At 33.9% G+C, this 26,144-nt stretch overlaps 1 protein-coding gene across 1 annotated transcript in view; it reads right to left on the bottom strand.

Moving 5' to 3' along the window:
* Positions 1-26,144, bottom strand: part of LOC128217677 (prickle planar cell polarity protein 3-A-like) — a 62,152-nt gene that overhangs the window by 31,365 nt on the left and 4,643 nt on the right. Inside the window, exon 3 of the mRNA XM_052924982.1 lies at positions 2,305-2,485. Coding sequence (XP_052780942.1) covers positions 2,305-2,485 — 181 coding nt within the window. The remainder of the gene's footprint in view (positions 1-2,304; positions 2,486-26,144) is intronic.

The raw sequence follows: 26,144 nt of genomic DNA, 5'->3' as shown, positions 1-26,144 counted from the left end.
AATCATGGATAGATATAGAGTTCTTTAATCAAGAACAGATGCTGCAAATATTTACAATGTTCATTATATCATTCTGCAGTAAGAATTAAGAACATTTTAAGTGAGCTTAACAGTTTAAGAGAAAAGCACCACCAAGCGAAACTAAAACTCATCTGTTCATCTGTTGTCGAAGAAGGGGCATATGACTCAAGTTATATTGAAGACAGAGTTGTGGCCCTTGCTTAAAAAATACATGTCTCTGGCAATATTAAATATTTGTTTTTATATAGACAGAGGTTGAAAATTTATATAGACAGCGTTTGAAAATTTATATAGAAACAGTGGTTGAAAATTTATATAGACAGCATTTGAAATTATCTAGAGACAGAGGTTGAAAATTTAAAAAGACTGGACTTCATTGTTATTGTTAGCAACAGTATTTAGCCGTAAATGTGTTTGTTTTTGATGAAATATGACTTACATACATAATGATAGTAACAAATATTTCTACACCAGTTATTCCCCACTTACACCTTTGTGCATTCCTTCACACCAACCCATAATTCTTACCAAATTAACAATATCACCTTTTCATTATTTGTCTAATACAAAAAAAAGATTTCCAAATAATTATTAATTATTGCCCAGCAAGACAGCTGACAGAAAGGTAGACAGGTAACTACAGGTAAATTTACTGTTTGTGCTTATTTTCAGAGGGATTTGCAGATTTTGTGGGAAATACCATGGTTTTATGTTCATCCTCTAAGCCAACCCCACCAATATTTTCAGCAATTAGCTACCACCTTTTGCAATTATGGGGATCACAAGCCAATTCCTCAAATTATACCTGTGTATTTATAATTTGCGCAATATATCAATGCCAGAATAACTTCACAGTGAGCAGCTATAAACATCAGTATTATTTGGATCTGCAGTCCCTCAAGTAACTGAATTTCACAAAGCTGTCAAAGACAATTTTGATGTGCGGAAACACCCATTTTTGGTACAAGGGTATTCAGCAACTTTTTACAAAGGACTTGTGACACAAAAGGTTGTAAAGTCGTACACAGCAAGAACAATGTACCGTAGGCATTATTTAGTACAAACACTCTCAAATATTAAAGTTGAATATTATTTGTTTTCACAGTATTCAGGCAGAAAATGGAGTATTCTGTTTTGGAGGGGGAATTCAGTAGGGGTAGTGGGGGTAACACCCTCATTGGTTTTAAGATTTAAAGTCTGTACAAAAATGCATACTGCATGCTATCAAAGACAGCTTTAATGTAAACTGTTTTTGGAAAGAATTTCATTAAATGAAAAATCACAAAAAAATCAGCGAGTTTCTAGTTAAATTAAAAGAAGGCATTGATCATGTAAATACCTTCATAAGCAATGAAAAAAAGATTTTTTTAGTTGAAAGAGACCTTAAGGATTGACAGAATATAATTTTTCAATCATCATCATATTCAATGATTTTAGAATTATACCTCAAAAGATTTAAAAAATCCTTAAATTATTTAGGAATGCCTTTCACTGTATTAGAATGCCTTAAATGATTTCAGAAAGCTACATATACGTTAGATACATTAAACAGTCAAAGATTCAAAAACACCAATACCCAAGTTGTTTTCTGTTAATTACTTTTTTCCACTTAGTCTATAATAATTATACTGGTCATAAATAAGCAGTGAGGATAACTCATTACAAAGTGGGTGGGCTAGCTCCAGGGACCGTGACCACCATGGAGATACTTCAAACATGTAAAAGTCAAAAGTGCCAACATGTGTTTTTGATTACCCTCTTCGGAACAGGCTAATAGAATGTGTGACCATGCATCTATTTAAAATCACCATTTCATGATGACAAGAAAGAAACTGTGAAAACTGATCTTAAAGACACACAACAAGATATTAATGAAGTGTAAGAAGAGGTGGGCGTAAAGTTGTCTATTTGAAAAGCTTTTCTGAAGAAGATATGCTCCTTTTTAGAATTTTTTTTTTGCCTCAACATAATAAGGTACTTCAATTTCAGAATGTATCCTTGGCTTTCCGAGTTAAGAAGTGATATATGGGTATACTACAAAAAAACAACGTATTTACATTAGTCAACTTTCAGCTAATAAATAAGACCAATTTCAAATACTTACAAATCCAAGATGCATATACAAATTATGAAATTACCATTTGGTGCCATCTTATAATTTATAAGCATTGGATCCTGAATCAATCTTAAGTGAAGATGATTGCTGATCAAGTATCCGTTAATATGAGTATGTAACCACAAAGCTAAACGTATTCCTAGTTCTATTGTTTTCTGCATGTATACCTGTTCGGGCTTCAGTGATGGTGGCACCCAGGAGTACTCTTCTAGCGGACAGCCACTGTCATCATCCGATGTTGAGTTGCGTTTGACGTCGTGCATCAGCCGATTCAGGCTCCGATCATCAACAAGACTTGATGCCATGTCGTGTACTTCTGGTGGGCACTTACAGTGACGACATATTTTCCTGAAAGTAAAGAAATAAATACAGTTTTATACATTTTCATTCCTTTTACATATATAAACAATTGTTTCTAAAATAAGCTAATAATATTTTTTGAATTTCTGAAAATTATCTCAGATTATCAGACAATTATTTTACATATGTCTGTTTTTTACTTTTCCTTTCATTTTTTTTGCATTTAAACTTGACATGTTGCATACAAAAACACTTTTATAAACGCATGTCAGTATAACAGGATATAAATATCAAGCTTTTTACATTTTTTGCAAATTAAAAACTTATCTAATTGCTAAAACATAGCTTTCATTTTAAAACTAAGAGTATTATAAATTTGTAAGATAAATATTTTACAAGCATTTACGACCCTGTGAAAGATTGTGAAACAATTTCAGCACTTTCATCAGCAAATATTCCAATCATAATACAAATACCTAGTACACTGACTCACACACTCCAAACTATCATATCAACACTTTATATCTCATAAAAACTCTCTAAAATACAAAATTTCACACTTTGCATATTTTCGCTACCAGATATTATCATAAAAATAATATTGTGACGGGCAACGCATTCATTCATAAAATTCAAGCATCACTCTATCCATCAAATTTGTCACCAATTTCTCTGATTAATGAAGCCCGAAATCATTTTTACAGCCCTATGGATTGATACTAAAGCAACATTTTGTTAACATTCGACCCTTATAAAAGCAATACTTCATTCATGAAAGATATCGTTGACATAATTGTAATCAAACTCAACCATTTATAATATATACCACCCTCAGCTGAAGAAAAGGTAAGCCAAAGGTTTCAACTTTCAAGTGGATACAAAAATATAACAAAAGATATGAAAATGACTTTTTTCCATAAGATTTCACTTAAGCAACTGACATGAGTGAAAAAACTTTATGAACTTTAAATCAACTTACTAATGAAGTTCTTATCATCCATAACAAATAGAGCCAAATATTCAAAACCATTTGAAGTGGACATGTAAGCTAACACAGAGACCAGAGTGATGGACATCAGACATTTGACAGTTTTAATAGCTATCTTGTAATCTTAAACATCAAAGAGAGAAATGCAAATGAAGGTGTGAAGATTTGAACCCTATTTATAAGTGGTTGCCAAGGTAACAATAACTTGCAAAATGTACCATGTCCATGTGATAACATTTGGTGAAAATCGGACCACACAATAAATTGTCCATAAGCTTTTAGGTGATAAATTATTAAGCAGTAAATAAACCATGAATAAACAATTAATAACACCCTTTTGTTTGGTGTAATGCTGCAGAACATCATTTGTGAAATTTGAATAAGTAATAAAGTCTGAGCAAGCTATTAAAACAATGTAAAACAAAGGTTGACCGATCATTGAGATATTTAAACAAGAAAAGAGTCATGTTAAGGTTGCAAATACCATCAAATGGAGCCAGCTTTCTTTGGATGAGAACTCACAGGCAACAGTTTTATTACCAAGAGCTAAAGGCCAGCAAATTGACCTCAAGTGACCATAATGTGTGGTGTTCATCTGCTGACCATCAGTACTGGCAGGGCCATTCATGTAAACTAATTTGTGTGCAGTGCTCTTTTCTGTGCAGCAACTCATTTTTTACCAACAGAGTAAGCCCTGAATAAGAGCTGAGGGTCACCAAACACCAACACCAACGCTGATCGATGTGTTGTTGTTTTTCCATTGAAAAAGAGGCACAATTTGGCGATGCATGTTACTGAGTTAATTGCTATGTATACATGTGCATACTGTCTCTAGCAACTTGATTGTGTACCAAATTTCCAGTTTTAAAAATATATAATGAATATCTTTAACGACTTTAACTTTTGCGATAACTCAAATTAGCCTCATTTTGAGTTATGGCCGAAGTTAAACTTTTTGCACCTGTCATAATATGAGACCTGATGGCTTATAATGATCATTAATTAAATTTAAATCCCTCAACTTTCTTTATCAAAAACCAGACAAACTTATAAAAAATTAAATATATATACTTGTAGCAAACTACTCTTGTTCATTCCGATTTATCATGAACCACTTATTAACCATAAACCCATCAATCAAAAGAGAAAATGCTGATCGAATGTCGAGTTGATCCGCATGCAAGGGCAAGTATTTTCTTTAAGAACGGCCTAATTTACTTAGCTATAACAGTTGTAAAATAGTAAAAACAAAGATGGGGACAGAATGAGTCCGTTTGAAGTGTCCTGTTTGACAGGGGAGACAATTATAATGACATCAGCCCCGACATCATCTGACCTTGTCCCCTCATTATAGCCTACATCTACAACATGTTTTGTCATTATAGTCTACAACACTTTCTTGTGTTAACCAGGGGCTTAAATGGCTTGTTTTATGACCAAAGCTGACAACCTTCTACCACTCGGTCATAATTGAATGCTAATTGAATGTCAATGAGGAGACGAAGCCTCCCAGTACTCTACAAAGAGTATATTATATGTTAACTGTACTAATAAAAAAACCTGGGATGGTGTACTAATTAATTAGGTTTGATACCTCATCAAAATTCATTTGATGAAGCGACTGATAGTCATACCTTTGACATTCATCTCTGGTATGACGTTTACTACATTACACTCATTAATTATAATAAATAAGTAAAAAAAGAAAGATTCTTCAAAATATTTGAGAAGCAAAGCTGTTATATTGTATTAACTTATTGTCCTCATATCCAAATACTTTAAACATAAATCAGTACTGAAATGAAAAGATCAAGACTAATTAAGTCGGACAGAATCAAACTTGGAGAACGTGCAAATCTTACTTTTCACAAGATAACAAGCATGAATTCTATCAAAAAGTCAGCAGATTGAAGATAATAATAGAGATGCAGGTTTTGAAGTTTTGCAACAGTCTGACACAATGTAAACAGGTGGTCCAACGAGACAGACAAATGTGTGCATTCCATGATAGTTTCATAGATTACCTAACTGCAGTAATAGCTTATCCTGATGACATTGATAACATGGGTAGATTATAATCTGTCAATTCCACTTCCTGAACAATTCTTGCCATCTTATCTTCTTCTGTCTATAATGGCTTCGCAAACATGTTTGTTTTACTTCAATTTACTTTTTCTTATATTTCGAAAATTCTGACAATTGCATTTTCCAATAATTTTATGTAAAATTGGGTTATTTAAAAAAAATCGAAGAAAAAATAACCTCAATGGAGGCTAGAGCCTATGATCACGCTCTGTCATTCTGACTCTAAAAATAAAGCCTATGAAAGATATTGTTCAAACTAAGCCAGCTTACTCAGCTGCTTAATTTTTCTTACCCTAATGACGCACAACAGCTTTAATATCATATTATTCCTTTATATAGAAACAAAACTGCATAACTTCAACTTACTTGCATGTATAATTATTAGTGCTGAAGAAAACTGCTAAATTAGAGATCCGATCAAATCCAGAGGTTACAAAACTCCAAACTTTATATCGTCAAAAAGCACCAACAGAAATTCTGAGTCCCACACAAAATTTATCTCGTGTATTAACTAAAATGTCCAGAGAACAAAATGACTGCCCATTTATATCTGTAAATACTTTCCCATGATCTGCAAATGACAGAACTCAGTAATCATCAAACACAGGCTATTTGGTCTGAATATACTCCAAGGATATAAACAAAGTTGAACACAATAAATAATCAAAACTCTAGTGCATTCTTATAATATCCAATTCACAATGTCTCAAAATCCACCATAGAATTTACCATGAAGATAATATACATGAACAATATGACTTCTCTTATATCCAAATTTCACTCAATATCAGTGGACTCTCACTGAAATTCATAGTAACATCTTCATTACTGTGGTGTAGATAATAATTGTTATCACTGTGAACTAACAAGTGTTTGAGGCACCTATAAAAGTCTATCAAATTGTCATCTCCATAACCACTAACTAATGTTTAACATTAGCACACTCCATCCTCTAGAAACTCTATCCTATAGTCTGCATCCCAGATGTTTGAAATCAGTCACACTGGTTCACTTCTGGTCATGGTCCAGTGGCTAATGTAACCCTAACCTGTCTAAAGCACAGTCTCGCCAACAGTGGCCATTAAATTTGTACTTGCATAACATTTCATCTACTTTCACAGATAATTTCGTCCAAACTCAATGATTATAAATTAAATTAAAGCACTTATCTATGTAAATTTGTGCCAACTTTGCCCAAAAGTTTAGGAAAGCACAAAGCAGACTCAAATAACCCTTCAAAATTATTTTATGTTTTTCACGGCTTTTTCAAACTCATTCACCTTTATCTCCGGTTGTTTCTTAGTTACCATGACAACCAAATCCCATAAAATTTGACCCTTGAAAACCCCCATCCTGGTCAACACTTGGTCAAAAAAGAAAATCTCCACAAAATTTTAACTGAACCCTCAATTTTGAAAGGCATAATTGTCCAGGACTGACAAATACCCCATTAAACCCTTCAATAGGTTTTAACAGGGAGTTTAACTAGCTACCAATTTTAGGTAATATTTCAACCCAAACTGACAGGTCCTTTTCTTCAGTTCAATTGATGGTCATAAATTTGGACCAGACAGCCCTATTCTTACATAGGGGCTCTCCGTTACCTCATCAATAGCTGGTGTTTGTTAAAGCTCAGACAGGTGTGTCCCCTGATGTAATAAATAAATGTTGGTCCCTTAAAGCTTGAAAGGAAATTTAATGTTGACCCTTTATTAAAAGTTACATATTTATATAATATATTGAATGTGGTTACCAGTATCTTTACCAAGGAGCTCCTCACTGTTTGGAAATAATTAATATTGTAAGAAAGACAATGGACAAAAGATAGTGTCACTGAACTGTCAGATGAAAAAATCTAGAAAAAATATGTCAAAACTTGCGTTCTATCAACAATAAAGAAATATCATCTTGTTTTGAATGTTTTTCTAACCCAAAATACCATAGAAATACCTAGCATTTAACACCTGGGAGTCACCAAAGTTATCACAAACAAATATAGTCTGCCTAAGTTGTGTCCCTTGACAGAAGTGATAACTATAACAGCTTTATCTTTTAATTGTGCACCATGTTTTGATAGTTTTATCAGTTAATATCTACAAAAATCATCTGAAATCTCTTTGATCTTCTAAAGATTTTATCTCCTAAGACAAGTAATGGGCATATGCACTGTAATAATGTTCTAACAGATAAAAATGACAACTGTTGGTGTTAAAGTTATCTCCCTTTTTATCTTATAACATGAATGGCCCGTAGCTTATTGCTATAATAAAACATTAACATTGACTGTATAAAATGATGCTTAAACAATGCTTTATTGAAAAGGTCTATATGAAAGGCTTTCAAAATGTGGTCTAGTTATGTCATTGGCATTTTATAAATTAATGAACATTAAAAATAACCAATGATTCAACTGCATATTTTAAGTGCAAATATTCTGACCTCAAACTTCTTCAAATTTTATGAATGGGTCTCCCATATCATAAAAATACCTTTGGGTTTCATATTAAATACATATTTAATGGTCTATGTACCAAAGAAAAACTAATAATTTACATTAACGAGCCCTCATTTACTGCTATTCATTGCTGCTTTTGAGAGTGAACTCATATGCATGGTACCCTTGTGCTTCAGTCTCGCTCATGTTAATGGACAGAGAGAGATGTGAAAATTCATTATTTAGAATATAGCCCAAAATTTATTAATAATCATAGATGCTGATTTTTTGTCAAGATAGGTATGGATGAAAGGGTCTTAAAGGGTCCAAAATTTATTACCTTTTAAATGAGTCATTTGAACATTTAAATAATGTAGCTGTTTTATTGGGCATTTTTAGCTCTTTTTGATATATTGATAATAATTTTACTATCACTACATTGTCCTTTTGTTTATGTTCATTCCTAATAAAAGTTCTGTTCTGTTCTGTACTATCACTACATTGTCATTATTTAAGAGCTTCACATCAGTCACTATATTATTCATGCGTCCCGGGTCTGAATCCTAGCCGGGTGTAATTGTGAGTTTGGTTTGCGGTCACTTAGCCGGACAAGTGGGCATTTCCTCTACGTACTTTGGTTTTCCCCACAACACAAGATTGACCATTTGACACTCTTGCGCATCATTGTGCCAACGAGATTGATTTTATATAATGTTGTAAAAACCTTCTTCAAAACAGTTGTTAAATAAGTTTAAATTAACTACAAAAAATGTTGTCTATCATATTATTTTACCGTCAGACAACTCACTCAGCTTTTAAGATAGGTTGCAAATCAAGTTTCTACAATTTGAATCTCAACTAACTAGAATTTAAGGACATGAAAAAATACCACTTCAATATCCAATAACAATGTGTTCAAGACTTTAATTCAGTCCTATCTGAGGCTTCTATGAAAAATAAATGTAAGTTGTGATTTAGAATTATACAGTTCTTGAAGGTATTTCAAAATCTTTAACATTAAAACCTATGATATATCCCCAGCCAATATGCCAAATAGTATCATTATTATAAGCCTGCTTAATTCTATGAAAAATGAAGCCACAGCAGTTTTAAGGTCTTGAGGTCACTGACCAAAAACAAACTATTATCTAAATCCCTAAATTACCTCTAATAAATCAAAATCTCCAGACACTAATCCCAGGTCCTGATCCCTAAATCCCCATTAACATCCGTCCAAGACCGCAATCCAGGAAATTTCCTGGAAATCCCAGCATCTAAGACCCACTGCCATGCATCCATAGATTATTCAAATATGACACTGCTGGAGTAATAATGCTGATTGTTATGAAAAACTTGCTCATATTTTAAATGCTGACTAGAAAAACAATAGAAATCATGTAATAGCTGACACAGTACGCCAATCGCGGAAAGTGTTTTAACAAAACGTCGATAGTTACAAACATGATCACCAGACATTTATATTTCACGGTCCCAACAGACTGAACCGTAATCTATAATGCACATCTTCTAAATTGCCTGGATAATGCTTCTGTCATATTAGAATATGAAATTAGAAAGTTTCTCTTCACAAACCAATAATGGTACATTAGTTTTATTTCTGGTTTGACACCTTCGTTTCTCTAGAACGCACAGCTAATGGAAGAAAAAGCTCTCTATTTCCGTAATTACAATATAATTTGGAAGATTTCTGTCTCCATTTTTTCTAATAAAGACCAATGTATTGGTAAATAAATATCTTTTATTATTATTATTATTTTTATTATTGTTTTAATACTATTTCTATCCTTATTATTATATTTTTATTATTATCCTATGATGTTCAAGAATTTAAGTTGTGCAAGAAGGCTATATAATGTATTTTCCCGGTAACCATGTTAAGGAGCATCATACGGTCAAATCGGATACTCGTAGTCGTGATCATGTGTACATGACTATTATCATGGTTAAAAGTCTTTCCAGCAAGTAAATGTTTTGTTCAAAACAAATCATGTTTAAACATGACCGATGTTTTAACAAATTGTGCAATCATTTTTCAAATTGATCAAATTATTAAGTCCTTTTTACGGATTCAGCCAATTAATTGCTGCACTCAACGCTGCATTATGAGTTTTGTCTGTACAATTAATTTCCCATTCTATAACAATAGAAACGCAACTTGATCAGTCTGGATATGGATGATCTTCAAGGGTGGATTTGCCATACGACAGGGCCCGGCCCCTCAGGAGCATGAGCCCTGTTCTCTGTGGAACCCTCATCGGAGTTTAGCTAATATGTCTTATAATATAATTAAACGGGGCATTTTTGGTGCACCTGTTGAACCCCTCCTCCCCAATTCTACCCTGAATCAGCAAGTGATCTTTGTAGCGGTTTCATTAAAAAATCCTGCTTAAACTGGTATCTGGGAAAGTGTCTAAAGACTTTAAACCATTAGAGTCAGGCAAAAACAATTGTTCATACAATGCTCAATAATAGTACAAATGAGTCCAAGTCTGGGTTTCAACAAGTCCTCCAAGATTCCAAGGAGCACTTTCATACCTAGGAGAGATTTCTTAAACAGCAGTATTGCCCTGTTAAAAATCTCTCCTTGGTACAAAATTGCTTCTAAGGATTCTTCATGAAGGACTTCTTCCAGGAGAATTTCAACCAAAACCATGTTACAAAATTGTCATTAGGAAATAACAAAAGCAAAGTTACAGCACAGAGTGCCATCGAGACAATAGTACATGCAGCTGCCGTCAACAGTAATTTTCCAATCCCTCAAAACCTCAAAACCACCAAACCCACAATTACACCATGAATTATGACAGTCATTACCACTGCACATAAAGCACACATGCTTCAATTAACCAGAAATTCCCATACTTGAAATCGACCATTATTTCTTGAAAAAACTTGAAAAGCATTTTATCTCCTTCTGCTAGATTGCATTCAGGAATACCTTTTCAAACAATTCTTTAACATTCTGCGACTCTTAAATCCATAGAAATTCTTTAAGTAATCAAGAAAGGGAAATTGCATCCCCTCGGACTGCATGTGTTTAACATTCTAGAATATCAAGGTGCAATTATATTCAGACGAAGAAAATTTGAAATAGCCCAGGAATTAACTGATTATCACGTAATTGAGTGCAACTATGCAATGGGTATTGAAGATAATCATCATTCTGAGAAATTCAGCAAAGCACAAATGATATATGAGACAAGGAAAAATTCACAAAAACACACACAGATATTGACTATTGACATGTGAAAACAGAGATAATTTTGATTAACAAAATAATGCGTACATTAAACAGAAGCATCTTATTTAAGAAATGAACTTAAAGAAAACTTACTATGTTTGTACACTAAATATAAAAAAAGCAAGAAAAAGATCAAACTAATAAAAGCATGTGAATAAATTTTATAAAAAAATAGTGGGTATTGAAAATTATTTGTAATGGATTTTTTTTACAAAGTTCACAATTTTCCTTGCACGAGGAGCACATAAGTAGGCTTTTAAACGTATATAACAATAATTGTAGTAATAAATATTGTATTTCCATAAACTAAAAACTGAGTATAACAACTCTTTACTAACATAAGAGATAAATATTAAAAATGTGGAAATTAATAAAAAGGAAATGAAAAGAATAATTTTCAAATTAGACAAAATATACAGTAAAAATTGCAATTACGAGAGAGAAAAAAACAATATTTTCAATTTGGACGATTATACCGAATGACGTGCTAATTATCGACAAAATAAATTTCAAACAGAGAGAAAGTTTTTTCTCTTACCCAAATTTCCAAATGGTTGCTCAGAGCAACAGTTAATGTCCTATCAAGAATTTCCGAATCAGCAAACATGGGACATGGGGTCCTCAGAAATGAACATCATTGTTTCCATGGGAAAAAAAAGCAAGAAAGGCAATTAATTTGCTATTCATTTATGGTAATCAATATAACAGAGGTATTTACAGACATTCTGCACAACTAGTAACATTCAGACTTCCACTGGGCTATATCAATCTGCAAGTGGACATTTACATGATATTTATGGCTCCATTCTCTCAGACTGGCTTCCACATTGTTGATAAAAAGCCATGCTATCTGAGAAATATTCAGAAAAGTATTGATGACCATGCTGGTAGCTTGTATCTGGTCCAAAATCTTCATGAAAGCTTGTATTTTTAGTTCCAGCTGAACTTTTCATGAACATGGTGACTATATTTCACGAATATCATTTGTTCATGAACATTTGGAAACTATGTACAATTCTTCAGTCTTTCATGAAGAGTTAGAACTGTAATTCTTCAGTTGTTGCCAAGGCAGGCCTTCCAGCAGCCACTAACAAAAAAGTAGGAAACAAGAGCTGTCACAGTATGTGACGAATGCCCCCAAATGTGACATTGACCTACGAACAAGGTCAGTACATGAAAAGTTGATCTTGCCTTTACGTGTCAAATATATATGGCAAGTTATTTTAAATTGCCTCTGAACATAAAAAAATACCACCCATACTTGACAACCTACACTGTTATGTCCTTATATTCAGAATTCCCTTGTGAATAAACACTGTATCTTTCACCTTAGAGGAAGGGAGATGGGTCTTGCACATGTGTCTTCGTATGTGGAACACATGTAGCAAGTGATTTTAAAATCTGTCCATACAAGGGAAAGTTACAGCCCGGACACGACAACCTATGTCCTTATATGCAGCACTCCATTGTGAATAAACACTAAGTGTGACCTTGACCTTTGAGGTAGGGACACGGGTCTTGCACGCGACACGTCGTCTTGGTATGTGGAACACATGTGGCAAGTTATTTTAAAATCTGTCCATAGAAGAGAAAGTTACAGCCCGGACACGACAACCTATACTCTATGTCCTATATGCAGCACTCCATTGTGAATAAACACTAAGTGTGACCTTGACCTTAGAGGTAGGGACAAGGGTCTTGCAAGCGACACGTCATCTTGGTATGTGGAACACATGTGGCAAGTTATTTTAAAATCTGTCCATACAAGGGAAAGTTACAGCCCAGACACGACAACCTATACTCTATGTCATTATATGCAGCACTCCATTGTGAATAAACACTAAGTGTGACCTTGACCTTTGAGGTAGGGACACGGGTCTTGCAGGCGACACGTCGTCTTGGTATGTGGAACACATGTGGCAAGTTATTTAAAAATCTGTCCATACAAGGGAAAGTTACAGCCCGGACACGACAACCTATACTCTATGTCATTATATGCAGCACTCCATTGTGAATAAACACTAAGTGTGACCTTGACCTTTGAGGTAGGGACACGGGTCTTGCAGGCGACACGTCGTCTTGGTATGTGGAACACATGTGGCAAGTTATTTTAAAATCTGTCCATACAAGGGAAAGTTACAGCCCAGACACGACAACCTATACTCTATGTCCTTATATGCAGCACTCCATTGTGAATAAACACTAAGTGTGACCTTGACCTTTGAGGTAGGGACACGGGTTTTGCATGTGACACGTCGTCTTGGTATGTGGAACACATGTGGCAAGTTATTTTAAAATCTGTCCATAGAAGAGAAAGTTACAGCCCGGACACGACAACCTATACTCTATGTCCTATATGCAGCACTCCATTGTGAATAAACACTAAGTGTGACCTTGACTTTAGAGGAAGGGACACGGGTCTTGCACGCAACACGTCGTCTTGGTATGTGGAACACATGTGGCAAGTTATTTTAAAATCTGTCCATAGAAGAGAAAGTTACAGCCCGGACACGACAACCTATACTCTATGTCCTATATGCAGCACTCCATTGTGAATAAACACTAAGTGTGACCTTGACCTTTGAGGTAGGGACACGGGTCTTGCACGCGACACGTCGTCTTGGTATGTGGAACACATGTGGCAAGTTATTTTAAAATCTGTCTATGAATGGGAAAGTAACAGCCCGGACATGACAACCTATACTCTATGTCCTTATATGCAGCACTCCATTGTGAATAAACACTAAGTGTGACCTTGACCTTTGAGGTAGGGACACGGGTTTTGCACGCGACTCGTCGTCTTGGTATGTGGAACACATGTGGCAAGTTATTTTAAAATCTGTCCATACAAGGGAAAGTTACAGCCCGGACATGACAACCTATACTCTATGTCCTTATATGCAGTACTCCATTGTGAATAAACACTAAGTGTGACCTTGACCTTTGAGGTAGGGACACGGGTTTTACACGCGACTCGTCGTCTTGGTATGTGGAACACATGTGGCAAGTTATTTTAAAATCTGTCCATACAAGGGAAAGTTACAGCCCGGACATGACAACCTATACTCTATGTCCTTATATGCAGCACTCCATTGTGAATAAACACTAAGTGTGACCTTGACCTTTGAGGTAGGGACACGGGTTTTGCACGCGACTCGTCGTCTTGGTATGTGGAACACATGTGGCAAGTTATTTTAAAATCTGTCCATACAAGGGAAAGTTACAGCCCGGACACGACAACCTATACTCTATGTCCTTATATGCAGCACTCCATAGTAGGAATAGTAGGAGTTTTTTAGAAAAAAGTAGGAAAAAGTAGGAAGCTGTTAAAAAAGTAGGAAAAAGTAGGAAAAGTAGGAAAAAGTAGGAACGCTGGAAGGCCTGCCAAGGCCATCCGAGGCCGGGAGGATTTTTCAATCTGAGGTATAGTCTGCCAGTGACGGTCGTGTGAATGTGTGCTCTGAGAAGGTCCCTTGTGGTACCATGTTCATCCTGGACGATCCCACATGTCATGTTGGATACAGATCACCCTGGGCCGGGTCAGGAAGTCCATAACTGATCCAGGATGTCATTCATGTTTGTCCAGGTTGTTCTGAGGCTGCCATGGTGGTATTAAATGGGATAATCCATGTTTGCTCTGTGTAGACCTGTTTTGATGTGTTGTTGGGTCAGGGCTGGTTTGATGTTTCGAGACCATTGTGGGACAATTCATACAGGACCAACCCAGATCAAGATGTCTCTTCAGTGTTAATCTTTGGAGGTCTGTGTTCCGGCTTTGGTGAGACTGTAGCTTAAAATCCCTATACACATTTCAAAAATTATGAATCCTTAAAACTTCAATCAAAATACAATAGATAAGCAACACAACTGATGTTAAAGACAATTAAGAAATGTGTCTATCTTCTACACTGGCAGTGACACCAAAGTTAATTACTTTTATCGCCAAGACCTGTGGTGTTTAAACCTTAATTAATCTGGTTCTTAATTTTCTGCCCTGACACTGATAGAACTGTCACCTGAACTAGCTGTTCAACAATCTGTTACCCAGACTAATTAGTTTATTACACTGGAGTAATTAATTATTGTGGAAAGTGCATCCAGATCGAGTGGGTAGAAACTGGCCATTTTGACCTGATCAATTTAAGAATCGATAAATACAAAGGAGAATTTTTAGGCACCTGGGCCCTATTTCAAAAATGTAAACCTTAATTATAGGCTGCTTAAGAGTGCTACCTGCTTAAGAGATCTCGAGCACCTCACCCATAAAGTTATGAACAGAATCTATACGATTTAATTGTTTCTATTATACTTTTATTAAAATGCAGTTTATGCCAGAAACTGGGTTCCCTGTCGAGAATCAGTTCATGAACTGATGAACTGTTCATGAACATTCATGAACTGTCCTTCAAGTTCTTTAAAAAATATTCATCAATGTAGTTCATCAAAAGTTCATGAACCAAAGTTGATGAATTTTTCATGAACTGTTCATCAAAGTCATCAAAAGTAATACACCTTGAAATTTAAAGGATTTAGCCTTACAATCTTTACTTAATTTGGGTCCTGATACAGCTTTTCACTGAACAATGCACATTAAAATTACACTGGGATGTTTTAAACGCCAGGCCTTCAGCCTTGCACATTTTTTTCACTGACTGTATCAATGAATGATTTATTTTTTTGTGACACAAGATTCTGGAGCTTCAGTTATCAGCTCTAGCACTAAATCAAAATTATTAAATATCTATTAACCAATCAATAAATCTTACAAACGATATTCACCTCAGTTATTGAAGGCAGGGCATATGCTAAATCAATTTGTAATTGGCATATTTTTCAGCACCTCATCATATGCTAACTGTTTGTCTGTTCAGAAAGCCTACTGGCTTATCATACCTTTATGTTCTTCAAGTAGTTTCAGCTATTTTGTCAGAATGCTGAAGTAATTGTGTCAGTAATTTTCACAGAAATTATGGGTTAGTTAATTGCCAGGAAAAAATAACCTATATCTTAAAAGCTTATATACATTAAGGTATTATTGTTATTATTATTATTACCTCATTATTATTATCATTCATATTATTATAATAATTTGATATTATTTATACTATTATTATTACTTAAAAGAGGTTGTGCTATTAAAATTGAATGTACTTGTACCGTTATTAATATATTATTGCATGATTGTTATAATTTTAGAAATGAAATATCATCTTTCGATCTTCTTCTCCCTCTTCTTCATAATTCTTGGTATCGTATATGTTCTAACAGATGCCCGAGGCACATTCCACCTTATCTAGGCCCCTGTGTGTTTAAAAACTTTATATGTATATTGTTAGCCATCGATGGAGAATGACCTGCATGTGCATTAAACAACTTGTTCAAATATATAGTTAGCCATTGAAGGAGTATAACATAAAAAAGACCTCCAAGATAGAATTGTAATAACATTTACAGTACATTTCACATCAGTATAAAACGAAATACACTTTTGAACTTTTTCAAATTCTGACCGAAATATACCTTCACACGAGTTTCCCCTTTGAAAGATGTTTTCCTCAGAAACTCTAATGTCTGTTAGAACACTTACATTGAAGGATGGGGAATAGAGCTGAACAATCACGTCACTGTTAGACCCATCTATTATCTTTTAAAGCAGTTGTTAAACGATGTTACCTTTGAGTTGCCATAGATACCAAAATTCTTTTTCTTTTCTTTTTCAGCTCTACACCTCTGAAATGCTGTTCTGTTGTTACTGTTCAGACACTGAAGTTTTTATAGTTGTTTATCTTTAATCAAGGGCCATCTTTATAGACAGGTTTTCAGTAGTAATTATCGGAGTGTTTGCCATATTTCCAGGCAGTTTAGATGAACAACCAACTTGGAAGACATAAACTCTAGTAGCTTGTTAAATTTTATGGTTCCACAACTTATGACTAGTGCCAAAGCTGAAAAGCCAGCCATCAATAATGAACCAGTAGCCATCTAAACAATTTTGGCTGATTGTTATACTTTCTGAGAAAACTGAATGCATTTCCAAATCATTTGTCATAATATGCCAACTTGCATGTGACTCACTGTATATTTTCCATTCAGTTACGACCGATGAAACCAGCAACTGTGCAAGAAATCATGGCTTAAATTGACCTTGAACCCCAAAACCTGTCCTTGACCTTGAATTAATTGAGACCTGTGACCTTAATATTCACTGTTGAAATAATTCCGTTTCTCCAACATTAAACAGCTGTGCGTCTGTGACCTTTGACCTAGAACCGATATCACCGAAAAAAGTCCTGTGTAAGTTGCTGCGACCTCGAAAGTAATATCATGAACTTGAAACAAAGCTGATACAACAATACGAATTCGAGGAAAACAAAGGCTCAATTAAAGGCTACTTCATGACCTTCAACATACATTGCCTTTTGTTGCAAGGTGACCATCTTGACTATTTTGTTTCGGTGCTTAATGTAGAAACAAATTATTTTCAATCTGAGTCCGTCATGGCAATGCAGTTGAAGAAGTCATGGAAGTTGAGACAACATAGAGGACTCAAGCATGACATTAGCAGGACTCAGTGCAAATGTTCGTTGTTGTTGTCGTTGTCGATTCTTCAATTCAAAAGGGGCATTACTCAACAATTAATATTAAAACATCTGCGTATCATCTATGGCAGCATGCAATTGTACACTTAAAGAAATCCATGTGAATATCATGTGAATATCTTAAATGAGTTTTGAGTAATGGCCAAGGTTAATTATTTTGCATGTCAAGGCATTCAATTGAATGAATAACAGACAAACAAACAGAAATTTGTTCTTGATTATGAGGGAAGGTCCTGGGGCCTTGATAAGGAATTGTTACTCACTTCTGTAGACCTGCATTAGAGTGCATGCAATAAGTAATACTGACATTATCAAACATCGTAGGATTATTACAAGGATAAGATTAATACACGATCTTTCACTTTTGAATAAAATCTCGGTTTATATCACAATAGCCCTTGACACTCTTTCAAATTAAATTTCTATCCTTCAAACAAATATTTGGATAGGGACCGATTTCAATACCCCACGGCTTTTAACTTTCATACACTTGAATGACATGATAAGAACCGAGTTTAAAAGACAGATAATATCCGAAATGACAATAAACATTACCTAATAAATTTTAATATATACATACATTGTGTAATTTCCTTTTGTTAAATTTGAACGATTTTCAAATTAATAACCATAAAATCTGACACCTATAATGGATTGCATTAAAATGAACAGTGACACCCTCTCATTTATTGACATAAAAATGCTGCGCTTACAATTTCATTTTGAAACACAAAGCGTAAGAAAAATAAAATTGATAAGTCTTAGAAGTATTTACATATATCAAAATTAGTAGATTCATTTATTATAGATCAATTTAAAATTGTTCCATGATCAGAAAAAAACGACACAAATTTAGCTCAATTTATCAAGGGACACTACTCAAGAATTTTACCAAGAGTAACTGAACCTGCATCACAAAATGTCATCAATAATCAATAAATATTCAATAACTTTATTTTTTTGGTGAATTTATATAAATGTTTTATAACTTTATCACCTTTTATCAATGTTCAACCAAGTTTCATGTAAAAATCTGATGTGATCGAGCAGGTAAATAAACGATATGACGGATCTCCTGAAATTATTTCATAACATTTCTCAAAATCTATTAATGAATCGTGTTCAATATCCACAGGGTGTCCAAAATTGTACGATAAAAACGATAAAACAATCCAAAAACATTTAGGACAAGCACAACACCCAGATATGAAATCATATTTTTATGAAAAAATTGTGGCACGTGGTCAGCTTTTTTTTTCAATTACATAATCGATGATCGAATCTTCACACCTTGTAGGTAGGTATCCAGCACCCAATTGAACTCTTTGGGTTGCTTTTTAAAAACCATGCCAGTTCTGGCCTAAAATTCAACCAGAAACGTTACACTGTTGCTTTGGAATTCAGATCATACTATTATGTGACATATATAGTGTTTTAGCCTGATTTTAAGAAGGACTAGAACCAATGCTGCAGAAAGGGACAGCTGGGTGCTAAGGTAGAAAAGGGCACATATTGTATCAGGCTGTGAAGAACTTGAACATTATGATTTTGAAAGATTTATTTCCATGAAGGCAGAAGGGACTGCTTGTCTACATCAGAGGGCATAAGTTAATATATACCAGTGCTACCAAAAAAGGACAGGGTGCAGCAACCTTCCATAAACTTTAGCTAAAACCCTAATAAATATCATAATAAAGTATATCTAGGTGAAGCATTAGTTACAATTGAGCTCAACCCTTAATTGCTTGTAAATGATGTCCTTTAGTGAAACTTGCACAATAATGCAACAAGTTGAAAGACAAAAATGGCATTAAATTTAATCAAGTACATAATCATTAAATGCTATGTATATTTCATCATGAAATTCACTGTGCAGGAAAGTCAGTATTGAAACACAACACTCTACTTTCAAATTTAAAACCATAAATACCCCTTTGGGAAAGATATAAAAATAAGGCCCAGTGAATCCTGGTCCCTATTGAGTTTCCTAGGGGCCCGAGGTCAAGGGGTCAGAGGGGTCAAGTTAGTACATTCATGAAAGAGAGACCTGTTGATGAATAAATTACATTTTGTGGGCCATGTTTGAAAATATTAAATGGTGTTCTATTACAAGCATTCCCTGGTGGCTTTGCAATCAGATTTGAATCACTCGTTTTCTGTTTTAAATTACTTGATTTCATGAACATGCACTGGCCAGATTTTAAATTTAAAACCCACTATAGGTCTCTACTATTAAAGGTCTCTTACCATTTAAAGACATTGGGTTAACAATAACTGATAATTAAATTTCTACCCAATTAAACAAGTACCCCGGTAGTCCTAAAAACAATAGTCTTTACACTCAAAGTACGTAAAAATCAATTAGTAAAATATTTAATTTCATTTAATCTGAATATGTTAAATATTTTCAAAATATTTTCGCATTATATATATCCAAACAGGTTTAAAAATGTGCCTTATCATGTCATCGATACCACAGTATTTTAATATCTTATTCAATTAAATTACAATTCAATACCTCTTTTAAATGTCTTAACAAAACAAATAAAATATCTCTGATATCATATTTACAGATGATCACAAAAGTATTTTTAGATTATTCTCTTGTTTACAAAAATGTTGTGATAGTTTCAATGTCTTGGTTTAAATTTAAAATCTTAAGAAATTTAAAATGGCTTACCTATAAGTAACTATTTTATTCAGATTTTCCCATGACCCAAAACCGTATGGGGTCAACTTGGCCTAAGAATGGTAATTTTAATCCTTATATCTGAGAGATAATCAAAGGATGATAATGACAAAAGTAAGCAGGAAAAGTTTTAGCCCCTGCCCTAATCTGTGTAAGCAGAAGCTTACTTTGTCTAGTGCAAGCCTCTAGCTGATTTAATCCCCACAAATCTGAGCCATGTGGCGTCTGCAAACAAACATCAAAGTTGTACAGGTGAAAAAGGACAAATGGTTTCAATTAATGACATTGCAATGAAAACATAAATGTCCCTTACAGACCCCAAGACAACATGATTTACATCAGAATGATAAACAAAAAAATCTTTCTCATAACATTGAGCTCAGCTAGGAAAAGATGCATAAGAATTAACCAAAATATATGCAAACTATTTAAATATTATTTATAAATGCATAATTCAAGTTATTCTTTGATGAATTAATTGACATGCACATTTTAGGAAATGACCAGCAAATCATGTTCATATCGAAAATACACTTATAAACCTGTAGTTCATATTTGAATACAGCATTTTGCTTGTGACTGTGAACAAATAATAAACCTCAATGATAAATAACACATCTTTGACACTAACACATTATAGAACATTATCATCTTCATGTACTTACAATTGACAAAGCGCTGATTTCCCATTGCAATGATGTTTGCTATCAAAATCCATCAATGCCGCCAAATCTTGCATTCTTAAATCTGTTGACGTCTTTGTCTTCTGGGGACTTAAACTTGGTCTTCTCCTAGGCGATGATGGAAACATGATGACTAAATTTGAGGAAAGTTGCTATAGAGAAATTGATAGATTAAACCATTAGGTTCATACATTTACCTGTTTAAAGGTTATTAATGCACTTGTTTTTTTTTTTTACATTCCTTTTTCAATTGTGAACATATACACGCTGCATGTCCACAGTAAATCAAATGAAGTTAACGTAATTAATTTGAAAATAATTCCGCTAAGAGCCACCCTTTGATTTCACAAGCAAATCCAACTTACTAACTGAACAACGTAAATACATTCAAGAGTATTTCACAGATAGTAATCCCGAACAGCACTAATATCAGTGAAGATGGTTAAACAAGGAATGATCCCTTCTTAACTAATCCTAGGAATGTCCAAACATTCAGCCTTTAAACAACACAGCAAGTCAAATCACCTTTCACTTTGATACCAAGTTTCATGACTGACCAATCGTTATTGACCATCATAGGTATGTAATCCTTTAAATCGTACGCACACTCTCGCCAATGGCTCTGAGCGTCAGTCGCAGGTCCATGAAAATGTCCCTAGATAAATTGTAATTTCTATGCAAACACTCAACAAGCCTCGTAAAATTTAAACTCTTCAAGCACACAAGTACTTTGCGTCCAAAGAAATTTCCATCATTTATTGAAGGACACTTAAAAATTGGAAAGATGAGCCTTTCATTTCTTTTCAAAGAGTTTTTCTTTTTGGTCAAATTATGCGACAATAAAATGTTAACGACCCGATCTATGCTCTAGCCACAATATAAACGTAGGGTCCAGTTTTGTTATTGTGTTTACTCCTTCCCCCACAACCAACAATATAACTTTAATGAGTTTCAACACTGCTATTCACTACTGAAGGCAATAAAAAGTTGAAAAACATTTTTTGTATTGGTCATTCACAATATCCTTTTATTAAAAGTTTCATTACATTCAATCCGAATCAAATTCATTAAAGCTGTAAGTAATTATTTCAGAGCACAATGTAATTTTTTTTTAATTAAAAGTCTTTCTTAACATAATAATTTCAACATTTTTCTTGCTACTTTTAACAAGTAGAGAGCTAATTTGGGTATTTATTATATCCTGCACAAGTCCAAGTTAAACACTGACCACTCAAAAACTTGAGACCAACAAAACACATGAACAGCCATAGATGCTTAATCATAGATCCCCTATCGAAGATGGGCAAGGCATGATTCCAGGGGCCCCTAATCAATTCCCACACAAGTTGACCATGTGACCAATCCCATGGCTTATCAGTAGCTAGTGTCAGCACAGATTCTCATCAAACATGGTGCCATCTACAGATCCATCTTTCATGGTCATGACTGCAAGGTTGTGGATATCAGAAAGGATGGCCACCCACAGAAAGTAGCAATAACATTCCTGGAAATAAACTTTCTTTTATATTATAGTTTTTTTTTAAAGAATAAGATTGTTTTTTTCTTCCATCAAGGTTTCAAATACACGTACCTTTCAATATACCCATTTTAATAATTCCTTAAGCAATATTTCGAAGTTAATTATTTCTGCCATGGTGTATACAGAAAATAACTGTTAAAATTTAGACATGCAAACACGCTTTAATATAAATACATTTGTGTGTTTCAAAATTTAGGATTTTCTACATACATCTTTACCTTTTTTCTGTAGTGTTTAAAATTTATAACCTAATAATGTCAAGTACTGTAAGAGAAATTCTGGCATTCTTTAATTTCTCAATTCCAACCATCAGTTCTCATAAAACATACAAAATACATCAAAACCTTTTAAAACAACTGTTACATCATAAGCAAGGCATCATTTCACAGTTATGACAGTGGATTATCACCAATCACTAAACTGCCAAAATGTTGGGATTTTCAATCAGACTCTAAGCTAAAAGTGACAACTAATTCTAAATAAATCAAAATTCAGACATCTGGCAGACTTCAAAATCATGACATTCCCAGGGAAAATGATTGAATAATAGCATTACTTTGGAACATTTAACAACCCATCAAATGGGTTGAATATATAGCAATCAAAACCAAATTCACTTTCAGTGCAACTTTCATTAGCCAGAGTTGAGCAAAATTAGACCAATAATTTAATCACAAGATCAATAAATTGAATTCTCTCTCCATCAGTAAATGTTTTTTTTTACAAATGTTTCTAATGAGTCTTAAAATGCTAATATATAAATCATAATTTTGAAAGTCACGATATGATGGTCAAACTTTTACATGAAGTGTCCAGCAAACCAGAGAAAATTAAAACTGTCTGACCACTTCACAAGCACTTACTTCCAGTCCAAACATAGAAAAACAAATATTTTTACAAAACCTTTACTTTCATTTTAGAAGAGTGATTCCACTGTGTAATTAGTGCTTATTAAAAATATCCAGTCTTGAACTCTTATTTTATTATCTGTACCAAGTACAAGTGTTAGTATGATATTCTGACTTATAACAGTGTATATAAGCACTCTGAGTGCAAGTCCTTCAAGTTAAAAAATTGGATTGAGCATCTATGTAGTACTATGGAAGAATATTTTGTGACTTTATTTCAACTTGTTATAAAATTTCCCTCCTGGTCAATGCTGGCCAAGATTTGCATTATAAAACAATTTGTTTTCTGTGGCAGAGCTTCCGGCAGCATATTTTTCAATGTGGGTCTCATACAGTCATCAAAGAGGTACATTCTGAAAATATGCTCGAATAAAAATATCTTTAATTACACTACATAAAATGTCAAAAATTAAAATGTGAATGCTTCTGACACATACAATTCCAATGCTTCTGACACATATATTGCTAATTCTTCTGACACATATATAATATCATTGCTTCTGGCACATATAATGCCAATGTTTCTGACATATATAATATCAATCCTTCTGACACATACAATGCCATTGCTTCTGACACTTACAATACCAATGCTTCTGACACATATAATATCAATAATTCTGACACATATAACACCATTGCTTCTGACACATACATTGCCAATGCTTCTGACACATACAATGCCAATGCTTCTGACACATACAATGCCAATGCGCCTGACACATACAATGTCAATGCTTTTGACACATACAATGTCAATGCTTCTGACAGATATAATATCACTGCCTCTGGCACATATAATACCAATGCTTCTGACACATATAATATTATTGCTTTTGACACATACAATGCCAATGCTTCTGACACATATAATATCATTGTTTCTGGCACATATAATGTCAATGCTTCTAACATATACAATGCATTGCTTCTGACACATGCATTATGACAATGCTTCTGACACATACATTATGACAATGCATCTGACACACAAAATGTTGAATTATGATTCCTGCTACATACACACATAATGTCAAAACTTCTGACATATATATACAATGTATAATGACAAAGCTACTGCAAGACACATATAAATTAATGCCTGAATACTTAATCCAACATACATATATAGAATGCCAATGCTACTGCTAATTCAGATGCAAATAACACATATAGTGCCACTATGCGTGTAAATTTGCCAATGATGACCCAGCATGCATGATCGTCAACATATTGCCATGATATTTTCCTTAATATTTTCCTTAATAAAAAAGAATTTTCTTCAAGATATTCTGAGTCTCAAACAAGAAGGAAAACCAATCTTCATCCGATTTGGAATTCATACCCTACCAGGGAATTTTGAGGTATTAAAGGGCATGCAAGCAGTGTTGACACAAGTAATTAAAACTCAAACACTTGAAATATGAGAAATGCACATAACGGACTTGAAGTGTAACAAGGAACAGTGAAGGCTGTGTCTATATGCATTGTTGTTTAGAAAGGCTGATTGGCCTTTTTAGATTGAAAACAATCTCAATGCAGGGCATTTAAAAAATCAGTAAAAATGTTAAATTAAAAACATTAAGTTCTTTGTAAAATTGGCATAACAATTTGTTTTGATTGATAACAAATGAAAATATTTGATCACTTTTAATCATTTTATCAATTTCAACAATTAACATTCACTCCATCAAAACAAAGCTAATTTGTCTGACACTGTTTGAAATTTTTCCCCCTTCTTGTCTCCAAGGGAAGAATTTTTGTCTTGTATATTCTGGCTCCGTTATGATTATTCTCTGGATTTCGCTGAATATTACACAGAGAGCCAACTTTGTCTGAGAGATGATTTCAAATTTAGCTAATCGAAGAATATTGAACATTGCTTCAAGGCATCTAACCCCATATTAGACAGCGGTTAGCTTATTATGATTGATAACAATTCAGAATGCAGCCAAATTTCTCTTATTAAAGGAACGCAGACATGTAATTCGACATCGGTGGCATAATAGTGGCACTAAAAGCAGGCAAAATTCTTGTATTCGAGACATCGGCATAATGATCATCATCAATGCACTAAAGACAGTTGAGCTATCATGCTATTCAAACATAAGAAAGAGGATGGTGGGTAATATTTCACAGACTTGGCAGACAAAATGCATGTGAGTGATAGGCAAGTATTTTCCTTGTATTAAATATGGTAATCAGGATATTTCTGAGAATCTTTGGCCAGACACTGCACACAGGAGGATGAAAATGCCTAGTACAATGCCAAATAGAATGATGATATCATGACTGGATATTATACATTGTAGGTATTGATTATTGTACTTATTTATACAATACAATCCTTGAAATAATAGTTTTTTTATACAACACCGATGGACACCTTATTTACATTTCACCTTTTCAGGGGACACAATAACAAATTTTAAAATTCTCTTTTACTTTAAGTAACTTAGAAGCATATAAAATGTAAAAAATTAAGTTTGTATGTTAACAAAACTGCATGCAGGTAGCAT

The sequence above is a fragment of the Mya arenaria genome, chromosome 14 (assembly GCF_026914265.1).
Source record: "Mya arenaria isolate MELC-2E11 chromosome 14, ASM2691426v1".
NCBI lineage: Eukaryota > Metazoa > Mollusca > Bivalvia > Myida > Myidae > Mya > Mya arenaria.
Note: the sequence above shows the minus strand (reverse complement) of the source record. Positions and strands in the feature narration are given on the sequence as shown.